The following is a 21,121-nucleotide window of genomic DNA, read 5'->3' as shown; positions in this document are numbered from 1 at the left end:
TTTAAAAAATCCGGGCAATTCGGGCGGGCTCGGGCCGCCGAATACAAGCCCGCGGCCCGTTCAAGGTGAAATTTGGGCTCGGGCGGGCGGCCCCAAAATCTCAGGCGGGTCGGGTTCGGGCTCGGGCAAATCCTCGGGCTTTTCGGGCGGTCGCGGGCGGCCCGTCCAAAATTTCAGCACTAATCACCATCAACATAATAATAATAATAATAATAATAATAATATAAGCAGAAATATGCCAACGCTCTCTAGTCTCTCTACTCAACAATTTTTTTTCCCCAATAATAAATACAAAAAGAAATGATGGAAAAATAACAAGTGATACTAGACAGTGTCTTACCGGTAAAATTGGAAGTTAAAAACCAACAATCTAAACCAGAGCTTCATTCCCATCATTGACAAGCAGCAGGGGCTTCAATACTAATCAGTATGAATCAGAATTCCTGAAACCAGAAAAAGTACGGAAAAATGTACAAAATTCCTGTGGAACCTTCATACCTTTGCCATCTCAATGCATGATTGCATATCCCCATGTGGAGCTTTCAATACCTAAAGCATAAAAGTATAGTTAGATCCTTAAAAAAAAAACCCTAACAGTTATGAATCAGCATGAATCACCACCTAGCAGCTATAAAATGAATAGCAAATACCGATTACCGACGTCATAATTTGAAAGGAAAGGGAAGTCTGTCCTAATAGTAATCGAGTTTTTAATTCGAATTGAGATGTGATTTTATAGTGAGAGCATTTTATTGTAATAAAAAAATTAAAAGTAACTTTCTAAAAGTTTTTTATTATAATAAAACTCAAATCGATAAAATAAAATGAAACTTAGCTTCTGTTTTGCAACTACAGTGTGGCAACAATTGCCCAACTCAAAAAATGGAGAAAGTCCTGCCCCTAGTTCATTTTAAGTATTTTTCTTCTTTCAATTCATAAGAAGTAAAAAAAACATCTTCTTACTAAAAAAAATATTCCAACACACTGCAAATCCGAGGATGTCAATAAAGAAAACAAAAAAAAAAGAAAAAAAAAAACAGGAGATAACAAAGAGGCCCAGTTTGCCACCACTGCATTGTTATCGAAAGTGTATTTCCAAAAACCAAACGACATAAGACAAGAGAACCCTTTTATGTATATTTTACCAAGTAAAACTAGGAACGACAAACTATTGTAACATGGCTCGCTTACCGTTGCTCGCAGCTTATATTCAGAAGAAGCGACAGTTGATGACGAAACCCAAGAAGCTTCAGAAGATAACAATGAAAGAATATCTTGGGCAAGTGAAAATAAGGTCTACAACCGCAGAAAGCCCCAAAAGAACCTGTTATCTTAAGAATGACTTAAATTGAGAAAGTTTAAAGACATTCCAATAAATAGATTCTGAAACAGTTTAACTGAAACTAATTACAAAACAAAAGAAGGTTCCTTCAAAAATAATCACAGAAGAAAAGTACTCACAATGACACGGGGAGAGCCTGTTGATCCACTGGAGGCCCTTTTCTCTTTCAAAAGAGCAGCCCATTTCTGATCCCGCAACTACAAAGTGGAAGGTACCACAACCGAATGACTAAAAAAAAAAAAAATCGCAGTGACTTGAATGAAGAATTAAAACAGAAAATTTAAATACAGTCTCGTTCGGTTCGCTTGTTGGAATTGAAAACTTGAGTTAAAAAAATAAATACATGTGAGAAAAAATATTAGGCGTATTTAGAATTAATTTCGTTTTTATTTTTTACTTTTTTTTATAAAGAAAAAATGAAAACGTTTTTAAAACGGCGTTTAGCGTAATAAAGACAAAAAATGAAAATGAAAACGATTTTTTAGTTTAGTGTAAAATGAGATAGAAATGTAAAACAATTTTTAGTCGTTTTTTATTTTTTATTTTCATTTCTACTCTCTTGAGCAGAGAGAAAGAGAGAGAGACATTAATGAATTTTTTTATACTGAAAATAATCTCCTGATAAAACTATCAAACGTATTTTTAAAAATAATTTATGTCTGAGATTGAAAACGTTTTCATTTTCATTTCATACAAAAAATAAAATCATTTTAGAACGAGTTCTAAACGCGCTCATTATAGCATAAAAAATTGAATTTAAATTTTTGTGATAAAAAATACCACAACAAATACTTGAATTATGATTCGAACTAACAAAACTAATGGGGCCTAATATTTTACCATCTTGTTACGCTGAACTCTAGCAGCTTTAGCTCCCATGCCAACATTGCGCTCCGATTTAGCAATCCTACTCTTATCTATTTCACCAAAAACAGGAGAAAAAAATCAACCACCATAGAAGTAAGTTTTCTTTCACTATTTGCCTCCTGTGAAAAACTGAAAAATGCAATATTAAGGTAGAACTTTTCAATAATTTCAGTTATACCCAACTTTTGACTTTAAAATATTCTCATATGTCAAACTTAAAACCCCAAATAAACTAAAAATCGACTATAGTACTATGAAAGCTTATATGTTTGGGACTCTAAATTTTTTAAAAAATGAATTAAATTATATTATAAGCTTCGTTCACTTCGCGGATTCGAGTTTTCAATTCGAACTGAGATGTGACATTTTTTTAGAGCTTTTTACTGTAGCAGAAAAAGTTAGATGTGACATTTTCTGAGAATTTTTTACTGTAGAAACCTAAAACTGAAAACTCAAATCGGTGAAATGAACATAGTTCATTCGGAAGAAGAATGAAAAAAGATAATAAAAGCTCTCACAAACAATCACATCTAACTTTTTTGCAACAGTAAAAAGCTCTTACATAAAATCACATCTCAACTCGAATTACAAACTCGAATCAGCGAAGTGAACGGGCCTAAAGTTTAGAAAATATCGTTGCGTTGTAATTTTACTTCAACACTAGTTTAGCTACGTGCGGATGCATCTATTGAGTTGTTATTGAAATTTTCATAACGTAAAATAGGAACAACAATTTGTAGAAAAAATGAAAAAAAATAATAAAAATCACTAAAAAAGAAAGAGCAAAAATGGTTAGAAAAATTGTAAAAAAAAAAAAGGCACCAAAATTGTGTGATGGATAAAAAAAAATGTAAAACACGATGAAAAAAAAAAAAAAAAAAACCAAGCAGTTTTAAGGGTAAGAGAGAGTAGTATATACAAATAGAGGGAAAAAAAGTAACGCAAAATAAAAGAAACAAAAAGTAACATGGATTAAAGAAAAAGAAAAAACAATAAAAGAAAAGAAAAGGAAAAAGTATTTAAAAAAAAAGAAAAAAAAAGTGCACCAAAAACGGTGCGTATAGGACAACGATAAAATGAATAGGAGGCTCGTATCCTCTCTGAGAAAAAAAAAAAAAAAAAAAAAAGCACAATAAGAGAAACAAAAAGTAAAAAGGATTAAAAAAAGAAAAAAAAAACAATAAAAGAGAAGAAAAGAGAAAAGTACTAAAAAAAGTGCACTAAAAACGGTGCGTATAAGACGACCATAAAATGAATAGTAGACTCGTATAATCTCTTTTATATATAGGTCGCTCATCTAAATTTTTAATTTGAATTGAAATATAATTTTATATAAGAATTTTTTATTATAATAAAAAAATTAAATGTGTCTGTTTCTGAAAGTTTTTTTACTGTAATAAAACTCGAATTCGTAAAATTAACGGGCCTACGCCTTGTTAAAAAAATTTCCCGCCTCCACCATGAGAAGTACATCAATCATGCACCGTTTGGCCAACAATAATTATGAGAAAATGAATAATTTTCGAGGAATCAATACTATATTAAACTGAACAAACATTAAAACTTGAAATTGAAATGAATTGAGGGTTCGAAAAAGCATTATTTACCTAGGGTTTCCGATCAATTAACGGAAAATCAATCGCAAAGAGAGTTCAACCCAAAAAAAAAAAAATATACAGTAAAAAGTAGAAGAAAGAAAGGCGAAAAACCTTGGAGAGAGGCTTTGTGGAGGTGACGAGATGCGTTGGAAGAAAATCGAGTCTTGTGATTCACTTGAGTTCACGTGCCTCCTCCCATTGCCGCGTACGGAGGCGAACAACAGCAAGGTTTTTACTTTATAGAGCAAGTCAGGTTGTTTTGGCGGCAAAATCCCGACTTCCGAGGCGTGACAGGTTTGCCTGAGAATCTATTAAATTTACCCTAAGAGAAGTGGCATGCCCGTTTAGTTGCCTAAGAATCTATTAAATTCACCCTAAGAGAAGTGACATGCTCGTTTAGTTCGCTTATTCGAGTTGAAATGTGAGTGAGAGCTTTTTATATAAGAGTTTTTTACTGTAATTAAAAAAAGTTAGATGTGACTGTTTATGAGAACTTTTTACCGTAACAAAACTCAAATTCTAAAATTAAATCGATAAAATGAACGAACCTCAAATTCACTCTCTCTCTCAGTGGGTCCATTCTTAGAGCCCAAGTAACCGAATTTTTTATACCTTGAATTTAAATTTAATAAAATTTTAAAATCTTATAAAATAGCAAAAATTACATATAATCATTATCATACACTATATAATCATTATTTTAATAATATCAAAAATTTCTATTCTTATAATATTTCAAGAATTTTGCTATATTTCAACTTTGTTACTATTATTATTATTATTATTATTATTATTATTATTATTATTATTATTATTATTATTATTATTATTTTTGCTAGAGTTTCAACTTTGTTATTTAAATCTCGTTACATATAAAGAGCCTTAAAAGCAAATCTGCAATTTCCATTTGCCATTCGCTTACCTATGATCCATTTGGTGCACCGAATAAGGCAAATACTAAATCATTTCCATTTAAAAACAAAATAAATCCTATCTCAACCGGAATATATGATCCATTTAAAAACACGAGATAAATAAACTTCAAAAATATTTTAAGACTAATTATCATGATTTCTTAGTTTATATTAAAAGAAAACAAGATTTAATACTAAATCATAGTACCATATCTTATCTAATCCAAGTTAAAAGTGATAATCATTTCCAATCCGTGCACCAAACCTATAAATTTAATGGAGGGAAATAGGCCAACATTTGGAAGGAATTAAAATTAATAGGCTAAAGTTTTAGAAAAATTAATAAATAGGCCAATTTAAGGTAAATCTAGATTTATAAATAATAAACTTCTAAAAATACCCTTAAATGAGAATTCCACTCAAAACTCTAATACTTGTCACTCTTTCTCTTCACTCTCTCACCGAAACTATCAGCCTCTCTCTTTTCCCTCCGACGCTCTCTCTCTCCCCCCCTCCACCACTCTCTCCCTCTTCTGCCGTGCTCTCTCTCTCTCTCCAAAGCGTTGATCTGCACTCCGTCGACATCTTTCTTTTGTTGGATGCGAACGCCGCCGTCATAAGAGAGAAACAGGGAGGAGTGAAACCGGAGAAAGAGAGAGAGAGAGAGAGTGTGTGTGTGTAACAGGGAGAGAGAGAGAGTGTAACAGGGAGAGAGAGAGAGAGAGTGTGTAACAGGGAGAGAGAAAGAGAAGGGGGGAAAGATAAGAAGAAAATGAGAAAATAAAAAACAAAAAAGAAAAAATGAAAACTAAGGGTAAAACTGAAAAATAAACAATTTAAAACTAAGAATAACCCATAAATTTCTAATCATTAATAAATGGCCTATTTACGTCCACAGGTTTTTTAAGTTAGCCTATTTATTACAATTTCTCTAAATTTTTTATATCTTACTGTTACTTGGCCAAAACAAGAGAACAAGCTAAATGACGCAACACATGTTGTGATTTCAAATCAACTCATTTTATTGTATTCTGATACATCAAAATGGCTTCATTGAGACCTTATAAATGTACATGCTTTAAAGTCTCCCAAAAAGATGGCCTTATTAGTTAATCCAACTTAGTAGTACGCAGTTTAAACACTGCATGACTAATACAAAATCGCCAAAAAAAAAAAAAAAGGCATGTTAATTTGCCCATGGCAGAAAAAAGTCTTTTTTTACACAGCCTCAAATTGAACCTTTACGAAAAAAGCCATGCTCCCAAAACAATTATTATTAAACAAATGCAACCGAACACCTCAATGATTCTCAAGACGAAGCTGCTTTCTTGCAGTAATTCTCGAGCCAATCCATAGTAACACTCTTAGGCCTCTCTAGTGGAAGACCAAGAGCTCGGTCCCATATTAACTGAAAAAAAAAGAAGAAAAAAGGAGAGTTACAAGAATTCTTACAAAACACAAACACATGTACGTATGCATGAATGTAGAGAGAGACGTGCGAACCTGAGAGCAAATTCCGATACTCCTTGATACGCCGAAAAGAACGGTGAAGTACCTGAATAAATTTGATTTTTGAAGATTATGATTAATAATAGCTTAGATACACTGGAAATCATTACCAGTGACAAAAGTTTAGATGAGAATGAAGTATCACACCTTGCTTCAGTTAATCCAAAATAGTTCAACAGAACGCCGCTGTGAGCATCAACATTGGGCCAGGGGTTCTTGACCTACAAACATAGCAATTTCTCGAGTACAGTCAGCTTAATATCATTGGTTTGGAAAGGGAATTCAGAGATGGTACAAAAATCCTAATCTGTGCGCGCGGCTTTAAAAGCTAATAATCTTCCACGCTATTAACTTATAGAAGTTGCAGAGATGAACAACTATTTCTCTCTTTATTTACGCAACTCGAACAACTATTTCTTTCTTTATTTACCCAACTCTTATTTTGACTTCTTTTTGTCCAAGAATAGGGTCAGATCAGCCTGTTACCTTGCCTAATTCTGTTAGGATGGGAGGCACGACTTCGTAAAGTTTGGAAACCTGTCACCAGAGTAGCTATGTTAGCTCATTAGAAAATCAACAGGAGAATACTGTGCAGTCATATGCCGAATTTCCATGATAAAGCATGAGGAATAACCAGTTGGAACAGGGGATCATCGGGCAAGTGCTTTAGCGCAAACTCCCTCTGACACATGTATCTTGGATCGGTTTTTCGCAGAACACCGTGTCCAAATCCAGGAACAACCTGCATTTAGATGGGGAAGAAAAGAGGACATGCAATAGAACATTGTTAGAGTAATGCTGATCAAATAATAAAGTTAATCAGAAAGAGACCACAACATAAATTGAGAAACATTGAATAGGAGTATATGTGAGAACAATAAAAGCATCCCTCCGGGAAAAAAGAGAGGGAGTCTCCGGGAAAAGAGAGAGAGAGAGAGAGAGAGCCTCAGGGAAGAGAGAGAGAGAGGAGGAAAAAAAAAGGTCAAAACACAAAGCTGCTTGGTAATATCAAAATCAGTCGACATGGTTTGACCGGTCTTGAGCCCAAATCTTGTAAAACATGAAAAATAATGCATATTAAGAGTCTGGAATCAGTAACATATTCCTGACGTTTCACTGAGAGGAAACCATAACCCAAATCCACAAGCAAAGAGTGCCATGAATGGATTTCTCCGATTTTTTTTTTTTTTTTCCTTTTCCTAATTCAAGAAGGAATTTTCTCAATTCAAGAAGGAATTTCCTAATTCAAGAAGGAAACCACAACCCAAATCCACAAGCAAGAGTGCCATCAACACTCACCAAAATACTGTAAGGAAATCAAACAATTCAGTCAATATGTAATGTAACATGAAAATGGTAACATTACCTTCCCACTATTCAATGTCTTCCATACATAATCTTTTAACTGCTCTTTGGTTATGTTCTCTCCACATTCATCAACCACAGATTTTATCCAAAGCAAAACTTCCTGAAAAAAGTAGTATGAAGATGGAGTCAGCACATAAACATAGCAAAGATGTTACATTTACTCATGTTAGCCTATAGATACAAGAAAATAAAATAGTCTTAATAAACTGTACCAATCCCTTTCAATGTGTATATATAAAGATAGGTAAGAAAATATAGAAGAGAAGATGCAATACCTGATTAGCCAAACCATGGAGCGGCCCAGCCAAACCATTTAATGCAGCTGCAAATGAAAGATAAGGATCTGAAAGTGCACTAGCGACCTGTATTTAGCCAGAAAACATCAAAGAACACATGAAAACATGCAAACCTCAGAATGCAATGAATATAAAGTACAATTAAATGGAGGCACTACATAAAAATGCGTAGAACAGGACGACTTACTACGTGTCCAGTGTGAGCACTAACATTCCCACCTTCGTGATCACTGCAACACATATATATATAAATGTGAGCACTAATGCAATGTGATTTTTTCTCTCCTGGTTGGTGTGTCCTATGTAAATCAAATGGTGAAACTTTCGGTCATATCTTCCTACATTGATTGTCCCTTTTCACTATGCATTTGGTATCGACTTCTAAAAGAGTTTGGAGTTTCTTGGGTGATTCCTAGAACAATTGCGGATTTATTCAATGGTTACTCTTTCAACAGCAGATGGATGAAGCTTTGAAATGTAGCAACACTCTCCATCACTTGGGCTATTTGGTTAGAGAGAAATAACTGTATTTTTTAGGATTTAGATGGGGATGTTATTGCAGTGTGGGATAGAATTAAATTTAATGCGGCATTGTGGCTATCTCTAGTTGGCATTGTGGTTATCTCTAGTTAAAGACTTCAAGTCTTTTTCCTTTTCAGATTTACTTAGAGGATGGGATATAGTCCTTCATTAGTCCTGTCCTTCAAGTTCTTTTTTGTTTTGCTATGCTTTGGTGGACTCCTTGTCCCCTTTTGTACTTTTCTTTCCATTGTCCATTAACAATATTCTCTTGTTTCTTATCAAAAAAAAAAAAAAAAAAAGAAAGAAAGAAAAGTGATACGATTTTTTATTCATCACATCATTCGTTTAAGTAAAGGGTGAGCATTCTGAAGTCAGCACGCAAATACTAAAAGTAGTGTAACAGCATTCGGTATATCATATTATGGTCTTAGACTCTTAGTCTTAAGAAGAGTTGTCAATACTAACCTGTGGATTGTTACGTAAAGCCTCATAAGCTCTAGCATTTTAGGATCATCAAAACCCAACATGTGAGAAAAATTTCCACCATAATCCAAAGAGTCATCCAGGGGAATAATCTTGCCATCCTTGTATATCCTAGAGAAAATAAGGGAGGAATTTAATATGGTGAAAGACATTCCAAAAAGAATCTGATGCATAAAAATCTTATCAATATTCACAGACAACCACCAAGGCTAAATAGCTGCAAACTGTTACGGACCTTCGATAAACATAAGCAGCTACAAGTGGAACTCGAGCAATCAAATTGAGTGAGTCCTCATATGTAGGTTCCCAGTACCTAAAAAAACAATTAATGTTACAATGAGTGCATATTGATTATTTAGAAGATTGGGCTAGGTGCAACCAGTGAAAGAAGCTCACTTTGCTTTTGAAATACCCTTCTCATATGCCTTCTGAAATTCGCTCTGAACCTGAATAATACAAGAAGCAATAGAGAGGCGTCAATTACATCAACTTGTAGGAACTCTACAGAACTGACCAAACAATACAAACATTACAACCTTTTCAATGTGATGCTAGCCTAGTCCTTGACTAATGTAAATTATTATTTACAACCGAAATATGAAATGTCTGTGGACTTATAAAGAATCTGGACATATTTGGAACTTCATAATCATCTTTTATTTTCTATATATATGCTCCAAGAGCAATGAATTTGAACTAGCCTAGTAAAGAAGGGCAAATGGGAATATGAATACGCACAGAGCCAACCAGTTCAGATTCAATAACAACCAATAGGGAAGCCACAAAAAAAAAAAAACAAAAAAACAAAAAAACAAATAAACAAATAAACAAACAAACTGTACAATCAAATTAAATAAGCATATAAACAAATTATAGAACACATCCATTTGCCAACCTGGAGGGCCATAACACCAGATGCAAACTGAGTCATAGGATGAGCTGTAACAGGTAGAGTATCAATGGCCTTGTACACATAGTCTGCAAAAGTGATAAATCAATGAGATACAAAATCACATTACTGCTCATAGAATAAACAGATGGAGCAACTTAAAAACAGCACCAGTTAACTAAAATGAGCACGTGTGTGAATCTGTGACTGACTACACTAGAATACATGTATAGGAAATGAAAACTTTATTTAAAGGGGAAAACGAATTACTTCTAGCTATACATTCTCTGAGCATAGAAAATTTCTAGCAACAACTACTAAATGTAAATGAAACTAAACCACTAAAAAGAAAACTTGGATGCAGCGTGCACACTGCTTTGTCATACTCTCAAGCCTCATGTCGTCATTATAATAGTAGTTAAGTCATTCTATGTTAATGATGAATATGTTACTGAAACATCATGCTGAAAAGGTATAATAAAAAAAAAAAAAAAAATACAGGAAAAAAAAGAAAAAAAATATAGCGGTAACCTGGAACTACTGCACGAGCACGCAAGTCCTGTGACAATGCATCCACTTGCTCTTTGCTTGGTACCTGAGGCGCAGAGGAGGAAAAGTTTTTTCCATTTCTTTTTTTTCATAATTAGAACGAAAACAACTTTGCAAAGAGAAATATAGTAAAATAAGCCGGTAAACGTGAGAATTATAAGCTCATAATTTATCCAAGGTTGAAATTTCACAATAAGCATTAAAGTTTGCAAATAGAAATGAACAGGACAATGACTTCTTCCATTTCTTTTTCCCGACTATACTATTCAAATATCTTGTAACTAAAGCAGAGGGAGAAATACCTTTCCCGTTAGGAGGAGCCAGAGAAGACCCTCAGGCAAAGGTTCTCCATCAGGCTTAGCAGCTGGTAATACCTTTTGGCACTCTGGAATTGAAAGATTCCTAAAACGGATGCCCTAAAGAAGCAAACACACATACACAAAGAGGAATTGTAAGCCTTAAGTTTTAACCCATAACAAGGCTAAGACCTTTAAATGTATACCTCATCCGGGTCAAGTAATGAGGTTTCCCACAGCAGTCCAGTCATTCCTCTCATTCCACCAATTACCTTCCCAAGTAAATACAGAGTGAGATATGTTAGTTCAAGACAGCAAAATCATTAAGAAAAGAAAACCCATAATTGTACAATTCTTTTGCTTGTAAAAGGCCTATGATCCACTAATGCCACAAATAATAGAAATGAAAACAAAAGATAATATTTACCATATCAACAGTGATATTGCCCAACTGAACCTTTCCATGTTCGGACTTCAGTTTCTTCAAACGTTCCTGTTACCAAACAAAAAATTTAGAAAACCCTGAACTCCAAATATTTTGAAACTCAATAAAATGCTTAATTAACTTTGATCTAAAAATATCCTTGAACAATCTGTTGCACGTAAAAATTTACAATCTAACCCTTCTGAACAAATCAGTCTCATCGCAATATGTGTGTGTGTGTGTGTGTGTGTGTAAATGTCTTGTCAGTTGAAAAAACACTTCACCCACCCAACCAATAAACTTAGTCAAGTAAACAACAAGAAACAAACCCCAAAACTGAAAAAGCAACCACACTGGTCCAACCCAACCCCATAGACATGTTGCAATAATCTTGCACCAAATAGTACTTACAGGTATAAACAACAAATGGATTTCAATTTGCAGATTGAATTCAGTTGTCAAAATAAAAAGATGGAGTAGGAGACAACAATTTAAAAACAAATTGCTCCAACGAAGATATATACATGGTAAAGGGTAGTAAGACGAACCTGTTGTTCAGGAATCAATTCCTTGAGCTGAGAATGAAGATCCTACATGGAAAAAGAAAATTGGACATAATAAATAGCTTAGAATGAATACATACATGCATACATACATACATACATATCCATGTATAACTCACTCCTCACTTGGGAAGTATAAATCTTTTCATGCTTTTCAGGACAATATGTCATACAAACAGTCCTAATTTATAGACCACCCTCGACAGTTCAAGATGTCATAAACAAACTCAAAAAAAAAATACAGAAATCAACTATAAACCTCAAAATATAATCTTTAAGTAAGTTGTAATAAGGAACACCATTTTCAAAATGTCATTATTATATAACCACTCACTAAAAAAGTAGTACAGGACAAAAACATGCTTAAATGGCTCATAGTTTCAAGACATCCAAATCCAACCTTCTTACTTCCGCTTTATTAACCCAAATAAATAAAAAAATAAAGCTCTAAAAAATTGGCATCAAATAATACTTGTTAGCTATTGGAATGATCAAAATAACTTACAAGATCTGAGGAGCTCTGGACTTGAAGCCATCTGACAGTATTCTTGAAATTAGACTGCTCGGTCTGCAACACGCATTGATCAGAAACAACTATCGATACTCCAATTGAAAGAGTCAGATCTCTCTCTACTTATACAAATACATACATACATATAATACGTATGTATGTATGTGTTTACAGTTATACACACACGTATAATATATACAAATGACTGTTGATTTTGATGGAAACTTACAATACGAGAGCGAAGCTTGGAAAGCACGGATACACTCCTAAAGAACACCATTGCACCGTACGGCTATCTTCTCTAGCACCAAAAGAACTCCATTATATATACAAATATACACAATACACACACACACACAAACACACACACACACACACAAACACAAATTTGCACACACGCGCTCGCGCGAGCGCACACACACACATACATACAGATATCTCAGTATCCAAAAGAAAAAAAAAAACATACATACATACAGATATTGAAAATGGTCAAAAATGAACCATAAACAGATGTAAATGAAGAGATTGAAGGAAAATCTTGACGCAATTACACTCCCACTGAATATTATTATACATATATATATATATATATAATCAGAATAATTTTGGATATATCAGCAGATAATAACGCAAATGGTCCAAAATGAAATGAAGCATAGAACTTTGGAAATGATAAGATTGAAGCAAAAATCTAGGGTTGAAAACCTGAGGCTCTTTCTGCGATTGAGAGCGTTAAGCTCGATCTGATCAAAACTATGGAAGTGATTGTTTGAAGCGATCACTTCGAAAGAAAGGCCTTTATTTTTCTTGAGAAAAAAGGAAATGAAAATTGCGAGGAAAAGAAAAGGGAAGAGAAGGTGAAAAAAGAATTTTCCCGAGAAAATTGGAAGGAGAAAAAGTAGAGAAAGTTTTACCTCGGCTTAGCAGCGCAGCCAGAATCAGAGAAAATGAGAGAGAATAAAATGAACAACGAGTTGCGCAGTTCAAACTGAAAACTCAGATCTCATATAATATGCAAATTATACGCATTTGTCTAGTTTATTTTATAAATTTGAGTTTTTAATTCGAGATAAGATGTTATATTTTTTAAAAATTTTTTACTGTAACAAAAAAAATTAATTGTGATATTTTTTAAAAATTTTTTATTATAAAAATTTAAAATTAAAAATTTAAATCGGTGAAATAAATAAAACTTAAAATTACCTTATAAGACATTAATTTTGGGCCGTTATTTTTCTTTTTAAATCGGGTGATTAGTTTAGTACTTTAGTTCAAAAGCTGACTGATTCCGAGGAGTTTTTGTATAATTGTTTTTTTAGAGAAAAAGGAGTTTTAGGTACTGAAAAAAAATAAATTATCAATACAAATAAATTTTTAACAGTTAAATCTATATAAAAAAATGTTTATTTTATATTAAATTTTAATTTGATTGATTTTAATTGAATTTTAAAAAATTCTTTAGAGAAAGACCAAAAAAAAAAAAAATTGTTCTAAAAAAAAGCTTCTTCAATTACAAAATTATGTTAGTAAAAAAAGTGCAACAATTTTTTTTATGAAAAAAGTAACAATTTTAAAAGATCTATTTTTTTCACGCAAAAATGCGAAAGTAGAGTCTTTTTTTTCTTTTTTTTTTTATAGGAGAGGTTTTTTTTTTGTTTTTTTGGAATAGAGGGAAAGAACGTTTTATATTTGAGCACTTGTATGATGTGTTAGGCAGAATAGAACGAATAGTTTGATCTCGTTCATTTTACTTATTTAAATTTTTAATATTAAATTTTTACAGTTAAAATCTCTTAAAAAATATTACATTTAATTTTTTTTATTATAGTTAAAAATTTAAACTCCAATTAAAAACTCGAATTCGCGAAGGAAAGAAGACAATATTTGTATTATTCATAAAAAGAAAAACAGAATAGTTATGTTTGTAATTAGTTGGATATCTTTATGGAGGGATATAAAGAAGAATATTCTATCAATATTGTGTAGTGATTACACTTGTTTCCTCCCGGTAGACAACAATTTGGCCTGATTGATAAAAATTTTACCGCTTATGATGTGCTAATAAAGGCAAATTTCAAAAGGCCAAAATTTCCAACCATTAAAAAAACGTCAAACCCTTCCAGTTAAAGAAACAAAAGTCAAATCCGCATTCCCCAGAAACTCAAATCCAAAACGTAACGTCGTAACCCCAATTGCAACATAATACGAAAAAAAAAAAAAAAAAAACTCCTTTCAAAAAAAGAAAAAAAAAAAAAAAAAAAAAAAAACCCCCTTCAAAAAAAGAAAAAGAAAGAAATAAAAAAAAAAAAAACTAAAAAAAATCAACGACAACAACATATTGGAACAACATTGATCAACCCAATCGCCAACACCTTGATATAAAACGAAAGGCGAATCAAATAACTAGAGTATGTTTGTTTCACAATTTAAATTAAGAATTTAAATTGTGTATGTGAGAAAAAAATATTATAATAAAAAAATTAAATAAATTATTATAAGAAAAATACTATAACAATATTATGATTTAGATGATTAACCATAATAATAAAAATAAAATAATCTTTATCTTTACCTTCACTACATAACTAAGGGAGAATAATTTCCTTCTTTTAATATTTACTTAACGTTTCGCATATGAGGCATGTAGAAAACTTTTTGCAAGGGATTTTTCCCTTCATCAAGGAAAGAGTCCTTAAAAAAAAAAAAAAAAAAAAAAAAAAAAAAAAAAAAACCTTTTTGGTTTTTTTTTTCTCTACTTTTTACTTTAGATATTTTTCCCCTTGTCCTTTTTTTATTCTCTCTTTTTTTTAAAAATAATTTATATAATTATTATTTTAAATGAATCACGTGTTTGTTTTTGTCTTTTTGACCGGTAACTAATAAAAATGAGAACAGAAAATAACTAATGAAATAATACCAATTATTAGACATTTTACTTTTAGCAACAATCTTCTATGTTGTAACATGTATGGAATGCTTTGGTTGTACTTTCCCTGCTTAATCATAATGAGATACAAGACAGGATTCCTCGAAGATAGGGAATCAATGCACAAATATGTAACAGAAATCATGAGAAGCTTGGATGGATAATGAAGCAGCCACAGGATAAAGAAATATATATATATATATATATATATATATCTTCCCGGTTGTCTTGCCCAAATCTTTTATTCATTTCCTAGTCAATTGATAATGCCAGCATACACCTAAAATTTGCTTCATGTAGAAAGTCCTGTTTACTTCTGCCACCCAGCTTTCTAAACAAAACCTTTCCTCTCAGGTTTCGAGCAAAATTTTTTTCCTTGGGCTGGTTGAGATTTTCTGTCTAAACTGCAATTAAAACCATAAACGTGAGAAAGTGAAATCAGCACGCTACAGGGGGAATATAAAGATATGAAAATAAATGAAAGCTTCCTAGGCTGGTCAAGAATTTCTGTCTAAATTGCAAGTGGACAAGTGAATGCCTCATAATGAGCAAGGAATACCCGTCTTTCTACAAACATGATGTATTGAACTCACAATTCATTAGATACTTTTGATGAATGTCAAACTAAAGCATCGTAAGTTAATTGCTCCCGTTATTCAATCATTTGATAATCAAAGTCATTCTTTGATAAACGTGACAGAGTGAAATGAGAGTTAAAACCCGTTTAGTTCGCTGATTCGAGTTTTTAATTCGAGTTGAGATATGACTTTATGTGAGCTTTTTACTGTAGTAAAAAAGTTAGATGTGATTGTTTGTGATAGCTTTTTACTGTAAAAAAACTCAAATTCTAAACTCGAATCAGCGAAATAAATGGGACTTAAATATATGAAAGTTAGCTCATAAGCTTAATGTAAAATTTCAATAAGATGCAATGGAGATACAGGCAAAGCATGCAAATAACTTTTACATCTCACTTATCAGGATGAGCCTGTTTGGACCTACGACGCGTGTGGTTTGTATTCGAACTCCGAATATGCTTCTTCGTCCTCCTGCATCAAATAGGTGATCTTTTTAACTAGAACTGATGAATCTCAAAAGTAACTATCCTTGGAAAATGGAAATTTATTCAAATGAAATAGCTACTAATGTGAAATAAAACTCACCTGAAAACAGCTGAGCACAATGTAAACAGAAAAAGAGCAGGCAAGCCCAAAAAAGCAGTGGCCTGTATGTGTGAAGGAGAATTAAGTCGGCTTATTTATCGAATAGGAAATGAAATATATGAAGTCAAACTTTGTTAGAGAAGTTGATGCTACAACACATAACTCAGAAGCACATACCACAAACCAAACAATCCCCATGTTTGCCACTGGCCGTACGACCGCAATATTTTTTAGCATTCCTTGGACCTTACCACATTAAAAAGATAGTAAAAGCTTAATAACATAGTTATAAATCTAGATTAACCAAAAACAACTCGAAATGAAAATTTCCAAAGTTCGAGTTTCATTCTTTCTTGTGGACTTTTTAGCCCATTGGATAAAAAATGCTACCTAACCCAACAAGTGAATTATCTTTTTGCTTCACAATACAATAGAAACTATATTAGGAGAGTATAGATCAATGCAAAACCAAGGTTTTAGTCCGAACAAGCGAACAGACTTGTGATATATCCATGTCCAGATAAAAATATTACATACAGAACTCTGTCCAGAAAAGGGGGAAAAGAGTAAAAATGCAATTGATACCTGATGATGGAACAAAGTTGAAACTGTTATGAACTTCCAACATGCGCGGAATAGGTTTACGATATACCACTTCAAGACGAAGAACGCTTTATCGAAACAAGATCTTGTTACTACTGCAATTCGAGGCATGTACGCCTCGACAAACTTCTTAGCTTCCTGGCACAACAAAAAGCAACAAAATCAGAAGGAAGACCAACCAGTTCACCAACAGAAAGCTGCCTTCAAATTATAAAAATCAACCTCATTTGCACTTACTTGAGTGTAAGAAAATAGGTTTTCTAGAACCTTGAACACATGTGCCATAAAGCTTTTTGATGCATGGTACACATCAACAATAGTTGGGGCTAGTATCTGGAGACGCGGTTGAAGAGAAGACATAAATGTGGACCACTGTTCCTTCAAAATCGGGATCCAGTCCTTCAAATAACAAGAGAAAATCATGCAACTATAATACAGTAGATCAATCATTGCATTGAAAATTGAGGAAAAGAAAACATATTAAACACAAGAGGCTCTTCAAACAACAAAAATAAATGACACCCAAGGGAAACAGACTAGCTAATTCTTTCCACCATCTAAGTTAACAAACGCATGCACTTGCCTGGGCGTAGGAACATAGGTCTTTTAGCACTTTGAAAGCGTATGGTGCTATTGAACTCTTGGATTCATGGTACAGATGAGCAATTTTTCTTGTCAATGATTGAACAAGCGGTTTAAGAAAGGTTAGAAATGCCGACCATTGTTCCTTCAATATTGGTATCCAGTCCTTCAAATAACAAGTGATGATTCTAGAAGTAAGAAAATGATGCAACTAGAACATTAGCAAATTCATTTTCTTTTTCCTAAGACTAGAACATTAGCCAATTATTTGTTATATTGGAAAAAGGGGAGGAAAAAAAAAAGGAAAACCAGATGAAAAGACAAAATTGTGTTCATGCAATGTCAGGTACGTTAGGTTTCTCTTCACAGGAAAGTTGTTAACTGAGGCAAGGTTAACACTAGTGACATGATTCAGACAGAAGTCATTTGTTAAGCTTTCACTCTCTAGGGAATCACATGGAGAGCAGGGAACGAAAGCCCTGGTAATTGATTGTTACATTGGTAAAATAGCTGATGATTATTGTTAAAGCCGGTCTTGAAGCAGGTTTTCATTGGCCAGCTCCACAGCGATTCGCGGCCTATGCTACTTGGAAACTTTATTTGATTTTCAAGTAGAAGAGAAGTGATCTTATGGATTTGGTGCCTCACAGAAACTTGGATAAGTTGATTAAAGAGAACTCTGAGGTTTTTCTTTTCTTTTCTTTTTTTTTAAACCACTTTGTGAGTCTCTTCTTTTTTTTTTTTTCCCTTCTTTCTCAAGATAGGTGCATTTACTTCGTGCTTCTTGCAGTTTTTTCTCTTTGCATTAAACTTCTTGTCTTAATCTCTTTTCCGTCAATAAAATGTCAGCTTCTTATTTAAGGGGGAGAAAGGGAAAGAGAGGACACTTTAAAGTGATGCATCAAACACTCTAAAGTATAAACCATACCACTGTAATCATCTCAGTTTGTAGCTTAACCCAATCCATAAATTGAGCTTTCTTTTCTAATGCCTGAGAAACATAAGACGAGAAGACGGTAGAAAAGGAAAAAAAAAAAAAAAATTGAAGCACAGCAGTATTTGTAACTAAATAATAATTATTCAGTTGTAATACAGCCTGTCAACCCTCCCAGCAATTCATCCTTTTCGTTGGCTAATCAATTAATAAATTAAATTAATAAGAAACATGTACCTTTTGAAGTGACAGATCCATGGCTGGTCCCCAAGACTCGTTCCAGGAAGACACCATGTACAACTGCACGTAAAAGTCTTAACAGTTATCACAAGAATTTTCCTCTTTTCTTACAATAAGCAATAAGCATGTAAAAGTCTTACCTGAATATGGTCTAAATGAACCGAAAGCCAATCTGGAAGCCACTCTATATGGGCCTAATTATCAAGCATTCGGGACATTAGTAGGAATATAAAGAGTTTTTGCTTAAGTGTTGTAAATAAAGCATAATTAAGTGAAATGGGTACAAGAACACGAAGTAGGTTAGGAAGTATCACTTCCTGAATTCCACCTCTACTTAGTTTTACCTTTTCAATACTAAATGCTCTTTTTTAATTTCTATTTTTTCTTTTTTTAAAGACACTGCTGTTAACTACTTTGGTGTAAAATGATTTTCCATTTTGTAAAACAAATGTAAAATCTATGGATGTACCTTCACCGCCATTTTTGAAGAAACCAATTTCAAGATATGAGATCAAGAAAAGGGGGCACATTGCATGGATCCCGTAGATTAGTCCGAGAAAAGTCTCGGACACCATGGTTATCAAGAGAGACAGAGAGAACTTTACAATGTTTGACAAAGAATAAGACCACACGGCCCTTCTCTTAAGGAATAAATGCTCAACTCCTCGAAGGAAAAGAGGCGGGCAATAAGAAGTAGATTTCACCAGTAACAAAAAGTCATAGGAATGCATAGAATCAGAACATCCTTACCTTGTTCAACCCTTCAGATATTAAATCAGTTTCCACTTCTGCCATCATTAGTTCTTCCTGATGTTTACGCAAAATTAATGTTGAACTAGCAATATGAAAAATTGAAGAGGAAGAAATATAGTGAAAGAATACCTCTGCCACTTGAAGAAGATGCTCAGTTTTGCGAATTCTGTTCTCTTGTTCATAATTAACATTATGAAGCTGGAAAGGGGGGGAAAAAAACAACAAAGAATACGTAACCAAATAGCTTTCGGCTAAACTCCTTTTTGCGATTTACTTGTAGAAAATGAGAATAATTGCAACTAGACTTGGCACTCTAGAAGCTGGTCGATTAACACAAACACACACACACACACACACACACACACATATATAGAACCATTGATAAAGGCTTTGACAAAGCCAAGAGCAACCATTACTTTTTGTAGTTTTGAATTCAGTTTCTGGATTTTGTTCTCTGCTATGCTCGCCCGGGCTCCTAATCCATCTTTTTTCTTATTTTGCATCTCTATGTCCTTCCTTAATCTCTCAACCTGCCATGAACAGAAAACCCTCATAACTAGTATTAATAATGCGCGAAAAAGATGAAATAATAAAAGACAGTTCACAAACAACTAACTTGCTTCTCAAGTTCACCAGCTTGCCTATCTGACTTACTCACGCCCTCCTTGCCGTCCAAAGATTCCTACAACATTCATAAGCAAAAGACAAAAGGTTAAAAGAGGCATGATTCTAGCCCGGTTGTTCTGCATGAATGAATTTTATATGTTCTTGTATGATCAACTTTCACCAAGAGACAATCAAAACTAATAAAATTTCCCACAAACATTATGTACACACCAGTTGGTCACTGAAAAGAATGATCACTTGTAGAAATCTTTAGGCCCTGTTTGATTCCTATACTTGAACCCATGATTTTGATTGTACTATATTACTTTTCATCTCATAAAGAATTTGAATTCAAAAATTTCTACTCTCACAAAGTTCCCGCCAATGAATTAGAATTACTGACTCGAACGCGTGAACCAAACGACGCTTACAAAAAGAAGCAGGAAGGGCATTCCCTTTTCTGTGGTCGTAATGAGCTTGAGGAATATTAAGGGGCATTAGTTTTTTCAGTTTCTGCAGTTTTCTGGTTTTCGTTGTAACGGTCGTTCTATAGTGCCGGGTTAATTCGCAACACTAATACCGGAACCTTCAAGTCGTTTTACAGTCACTTCTAACATTTTAAATTTACGAGTATATTATTACTCCTCACACATGCCTTTCATTAATTTCGTAAAAATTCTGTTTGTAGATTCATTACACTTTATCATCACTTTGACAACTATGATCCTTCATTTTACCCTCATAATCAATCTCAGCATCAATGCTGAGAATTTCAATCCGGACGCAGTAGAATATTCCTTGTTCTAATTCTTACGAGGATATCAAGTCTTCAGCTCTTTTAATATACGTCTTTCAAGTTTCAACTTTGAAATTTAATTAGTTCTGTTTCTTATCCCCAAAACAAGAGAAGAAAACACTGACAAGAATGAGAAGAACATATTATGTTGTATCACGGGTTTGAAAAGTTCAAACCTTTTGCTACATTGTTTTCTCTTATAAAAAAAACAAAAAATTGAAATTCTGTTTAAACTTTTTGATCAAACCTATGAACCAGATGAGCCTTTTGCCTGCTAATAAGAAGACTTTCTTTAAAACTAAATAATAGCTTGTGGATTGAATGGTTCAATCAAGAGAAAACCAGCATTTTTCATTTGTGCAGTGAATAATAATGGAAAGAGTT

The 21,121-nt window shown here is 33.2% G+C and overlaps 2 protein-coding genes across 11 annotated transcripts in view; both read right to left on the bottom strand.

Moving 5' to 3' along the window:
- Positions 1 to 5,733: 5,733 nt before the first annotated feature.
- LOC21399865 (citrate synthase, mitochondrial) lies at positions 5,734 to 13,128 on the bottom strand. Of its 4 annotated transcripts, none has more exons than XM_024168344.1 (20): positions 13,049 to 13,128; positions 12,361 to 12,432; positions 12,126 to 12,188; positions 11,606 to 11,647; positions 11,061 to 11,126; positions 10,840 to 10,905; positions 10,640 to 10,753; positions 10,320 to 10,383; positions 9,795 to 9,877; positions 9,296 to 9,345; positions 9,135 to 9,212; positions 8,882 to 9,010; positions 8,082 to 8,124; positions 7,874 to 7,960; positions 7,597 to 7,698; positions 6,865 to 6,972; positions 6,717 to 6,767; positions 6,378 to 6,451; positions 6,225 to 6,276; positions 5,734 to 6,129 (listed from the first exon to the last, which is right to left on the bottom strand). In XM_024168344.1, the coding sequence occupies exons 2-20, from the start codon at positions 12,409 to 12,411 to the stop codon at positions 6,031 to 6,033; spliced, it is 1,422 nt and encodes a 473-aa protein (XP_024024112.1). In that variant the 5' UTR covers positions 12,412 to 12,432; positions 13,049 to 13,128; the 3' UTR covers positions 5,734 to 6,030. The 4 variants fall into 4 exon arrangements, with proteins under 4 accessions (XP_024024112.1, XP_010087965.1, XP_024024119.1 ...); XM_010089663.2 differs by having other exon boundaries at positions 12,361 to 12,427; XM_024168351.1 differs by lacking the exon at positions 13,049 to 13,128 and adding an exon at positions 12,840 to 12,949.
- A 1,988-nt stretch (positions 13,129 to 15,116) lies between these two features.
- LOC21399864 overlaps positions 15,117 to 21,121 on the bottom strand; it is a 6,902-nt gene continuing 897 nt past the window's right edge. Inside the window, exons 3-16 of one of the 7 annotated variants that reach the window (XM_024168503.1) lie at positions 19,952 to 20,017; positions 19,752 to 19,865; positions 19,465 to 19,533; positions 19,333 to 19,389; positions 18,723 to 18,776; positions 18,580 to 18,642; positions 18,337 to 18,399; positions 17,410 to 17,574; positions 17,064 to 17,225; positions 16,809 to 16,964; positions 16,387 to 16,469; positions 16,224 to 16,285; positions 16,028 to 16,109; positions 15,117 to 15,464 (exon numbers count right to left, since the gene is read on the bottom strand). In XM_024168503.1, coding sequence (XP_024024271.1) covers positions 15,392 to 15,464; positions 16,028 to 16,109; positions 16,224 to 16,285; positions 16,387 to 16,469; positions 16,809 to 16,964; positions 17,064 to 17,225; positions 17,410 to 17,574; positions 18,337 to 18,399; positions 18,580 to 18,642; positions 18,723 to 18,776; positions 19,333 to 19,389; positions 19,465 to 19,533; positions 19,752 to 19,865; positions 19,952 to 20,017 — 1,269 coding nt within the window. In that variant the 3' untranslated portion in view covers positions 15,117 to 15,391. The remainder of the gene's footprint in view (positions 15,465 to 16,027; positions 16,110 to 16,223; positions 16,286 to 16,386; positions 16,470 to 16,808; positions 16,965 to 17,063; positions 17,226 to 17,409; positions 17,575 to 18,336; positions 18,400 to 18,579; positions 18,643 to 18,722; positions 18,777 to 19,332; positions 19,390 to 19,464; positions 19,534 to 19,751; positions 19,866 to 19,951; positions 20,018 to 21,121) is intronic. The other 6 variants (XM_024168508.1, XM_024168517.1, XM_024168512.1 and 3 more) reach the window with 6 other exon arrangements.

The sequence above is a fragment of the Morus notabilis genome, unplaced genomic scaffold (assembly GCF_000414095.1).
Source record: "Morus notabilis unplaced genomic scaffold, ASM41409v2 Scaffold193, whole genome shotgun sequence".
NCBI lineage: Eukaryota > Viridiplantae > Streptophyta > Magnoliopsida > Rosales > Moraceae > Morus > Morus notabilis.
This window is presented reverse-complemented; position numbering and strand designations above follow the sequence as displayed.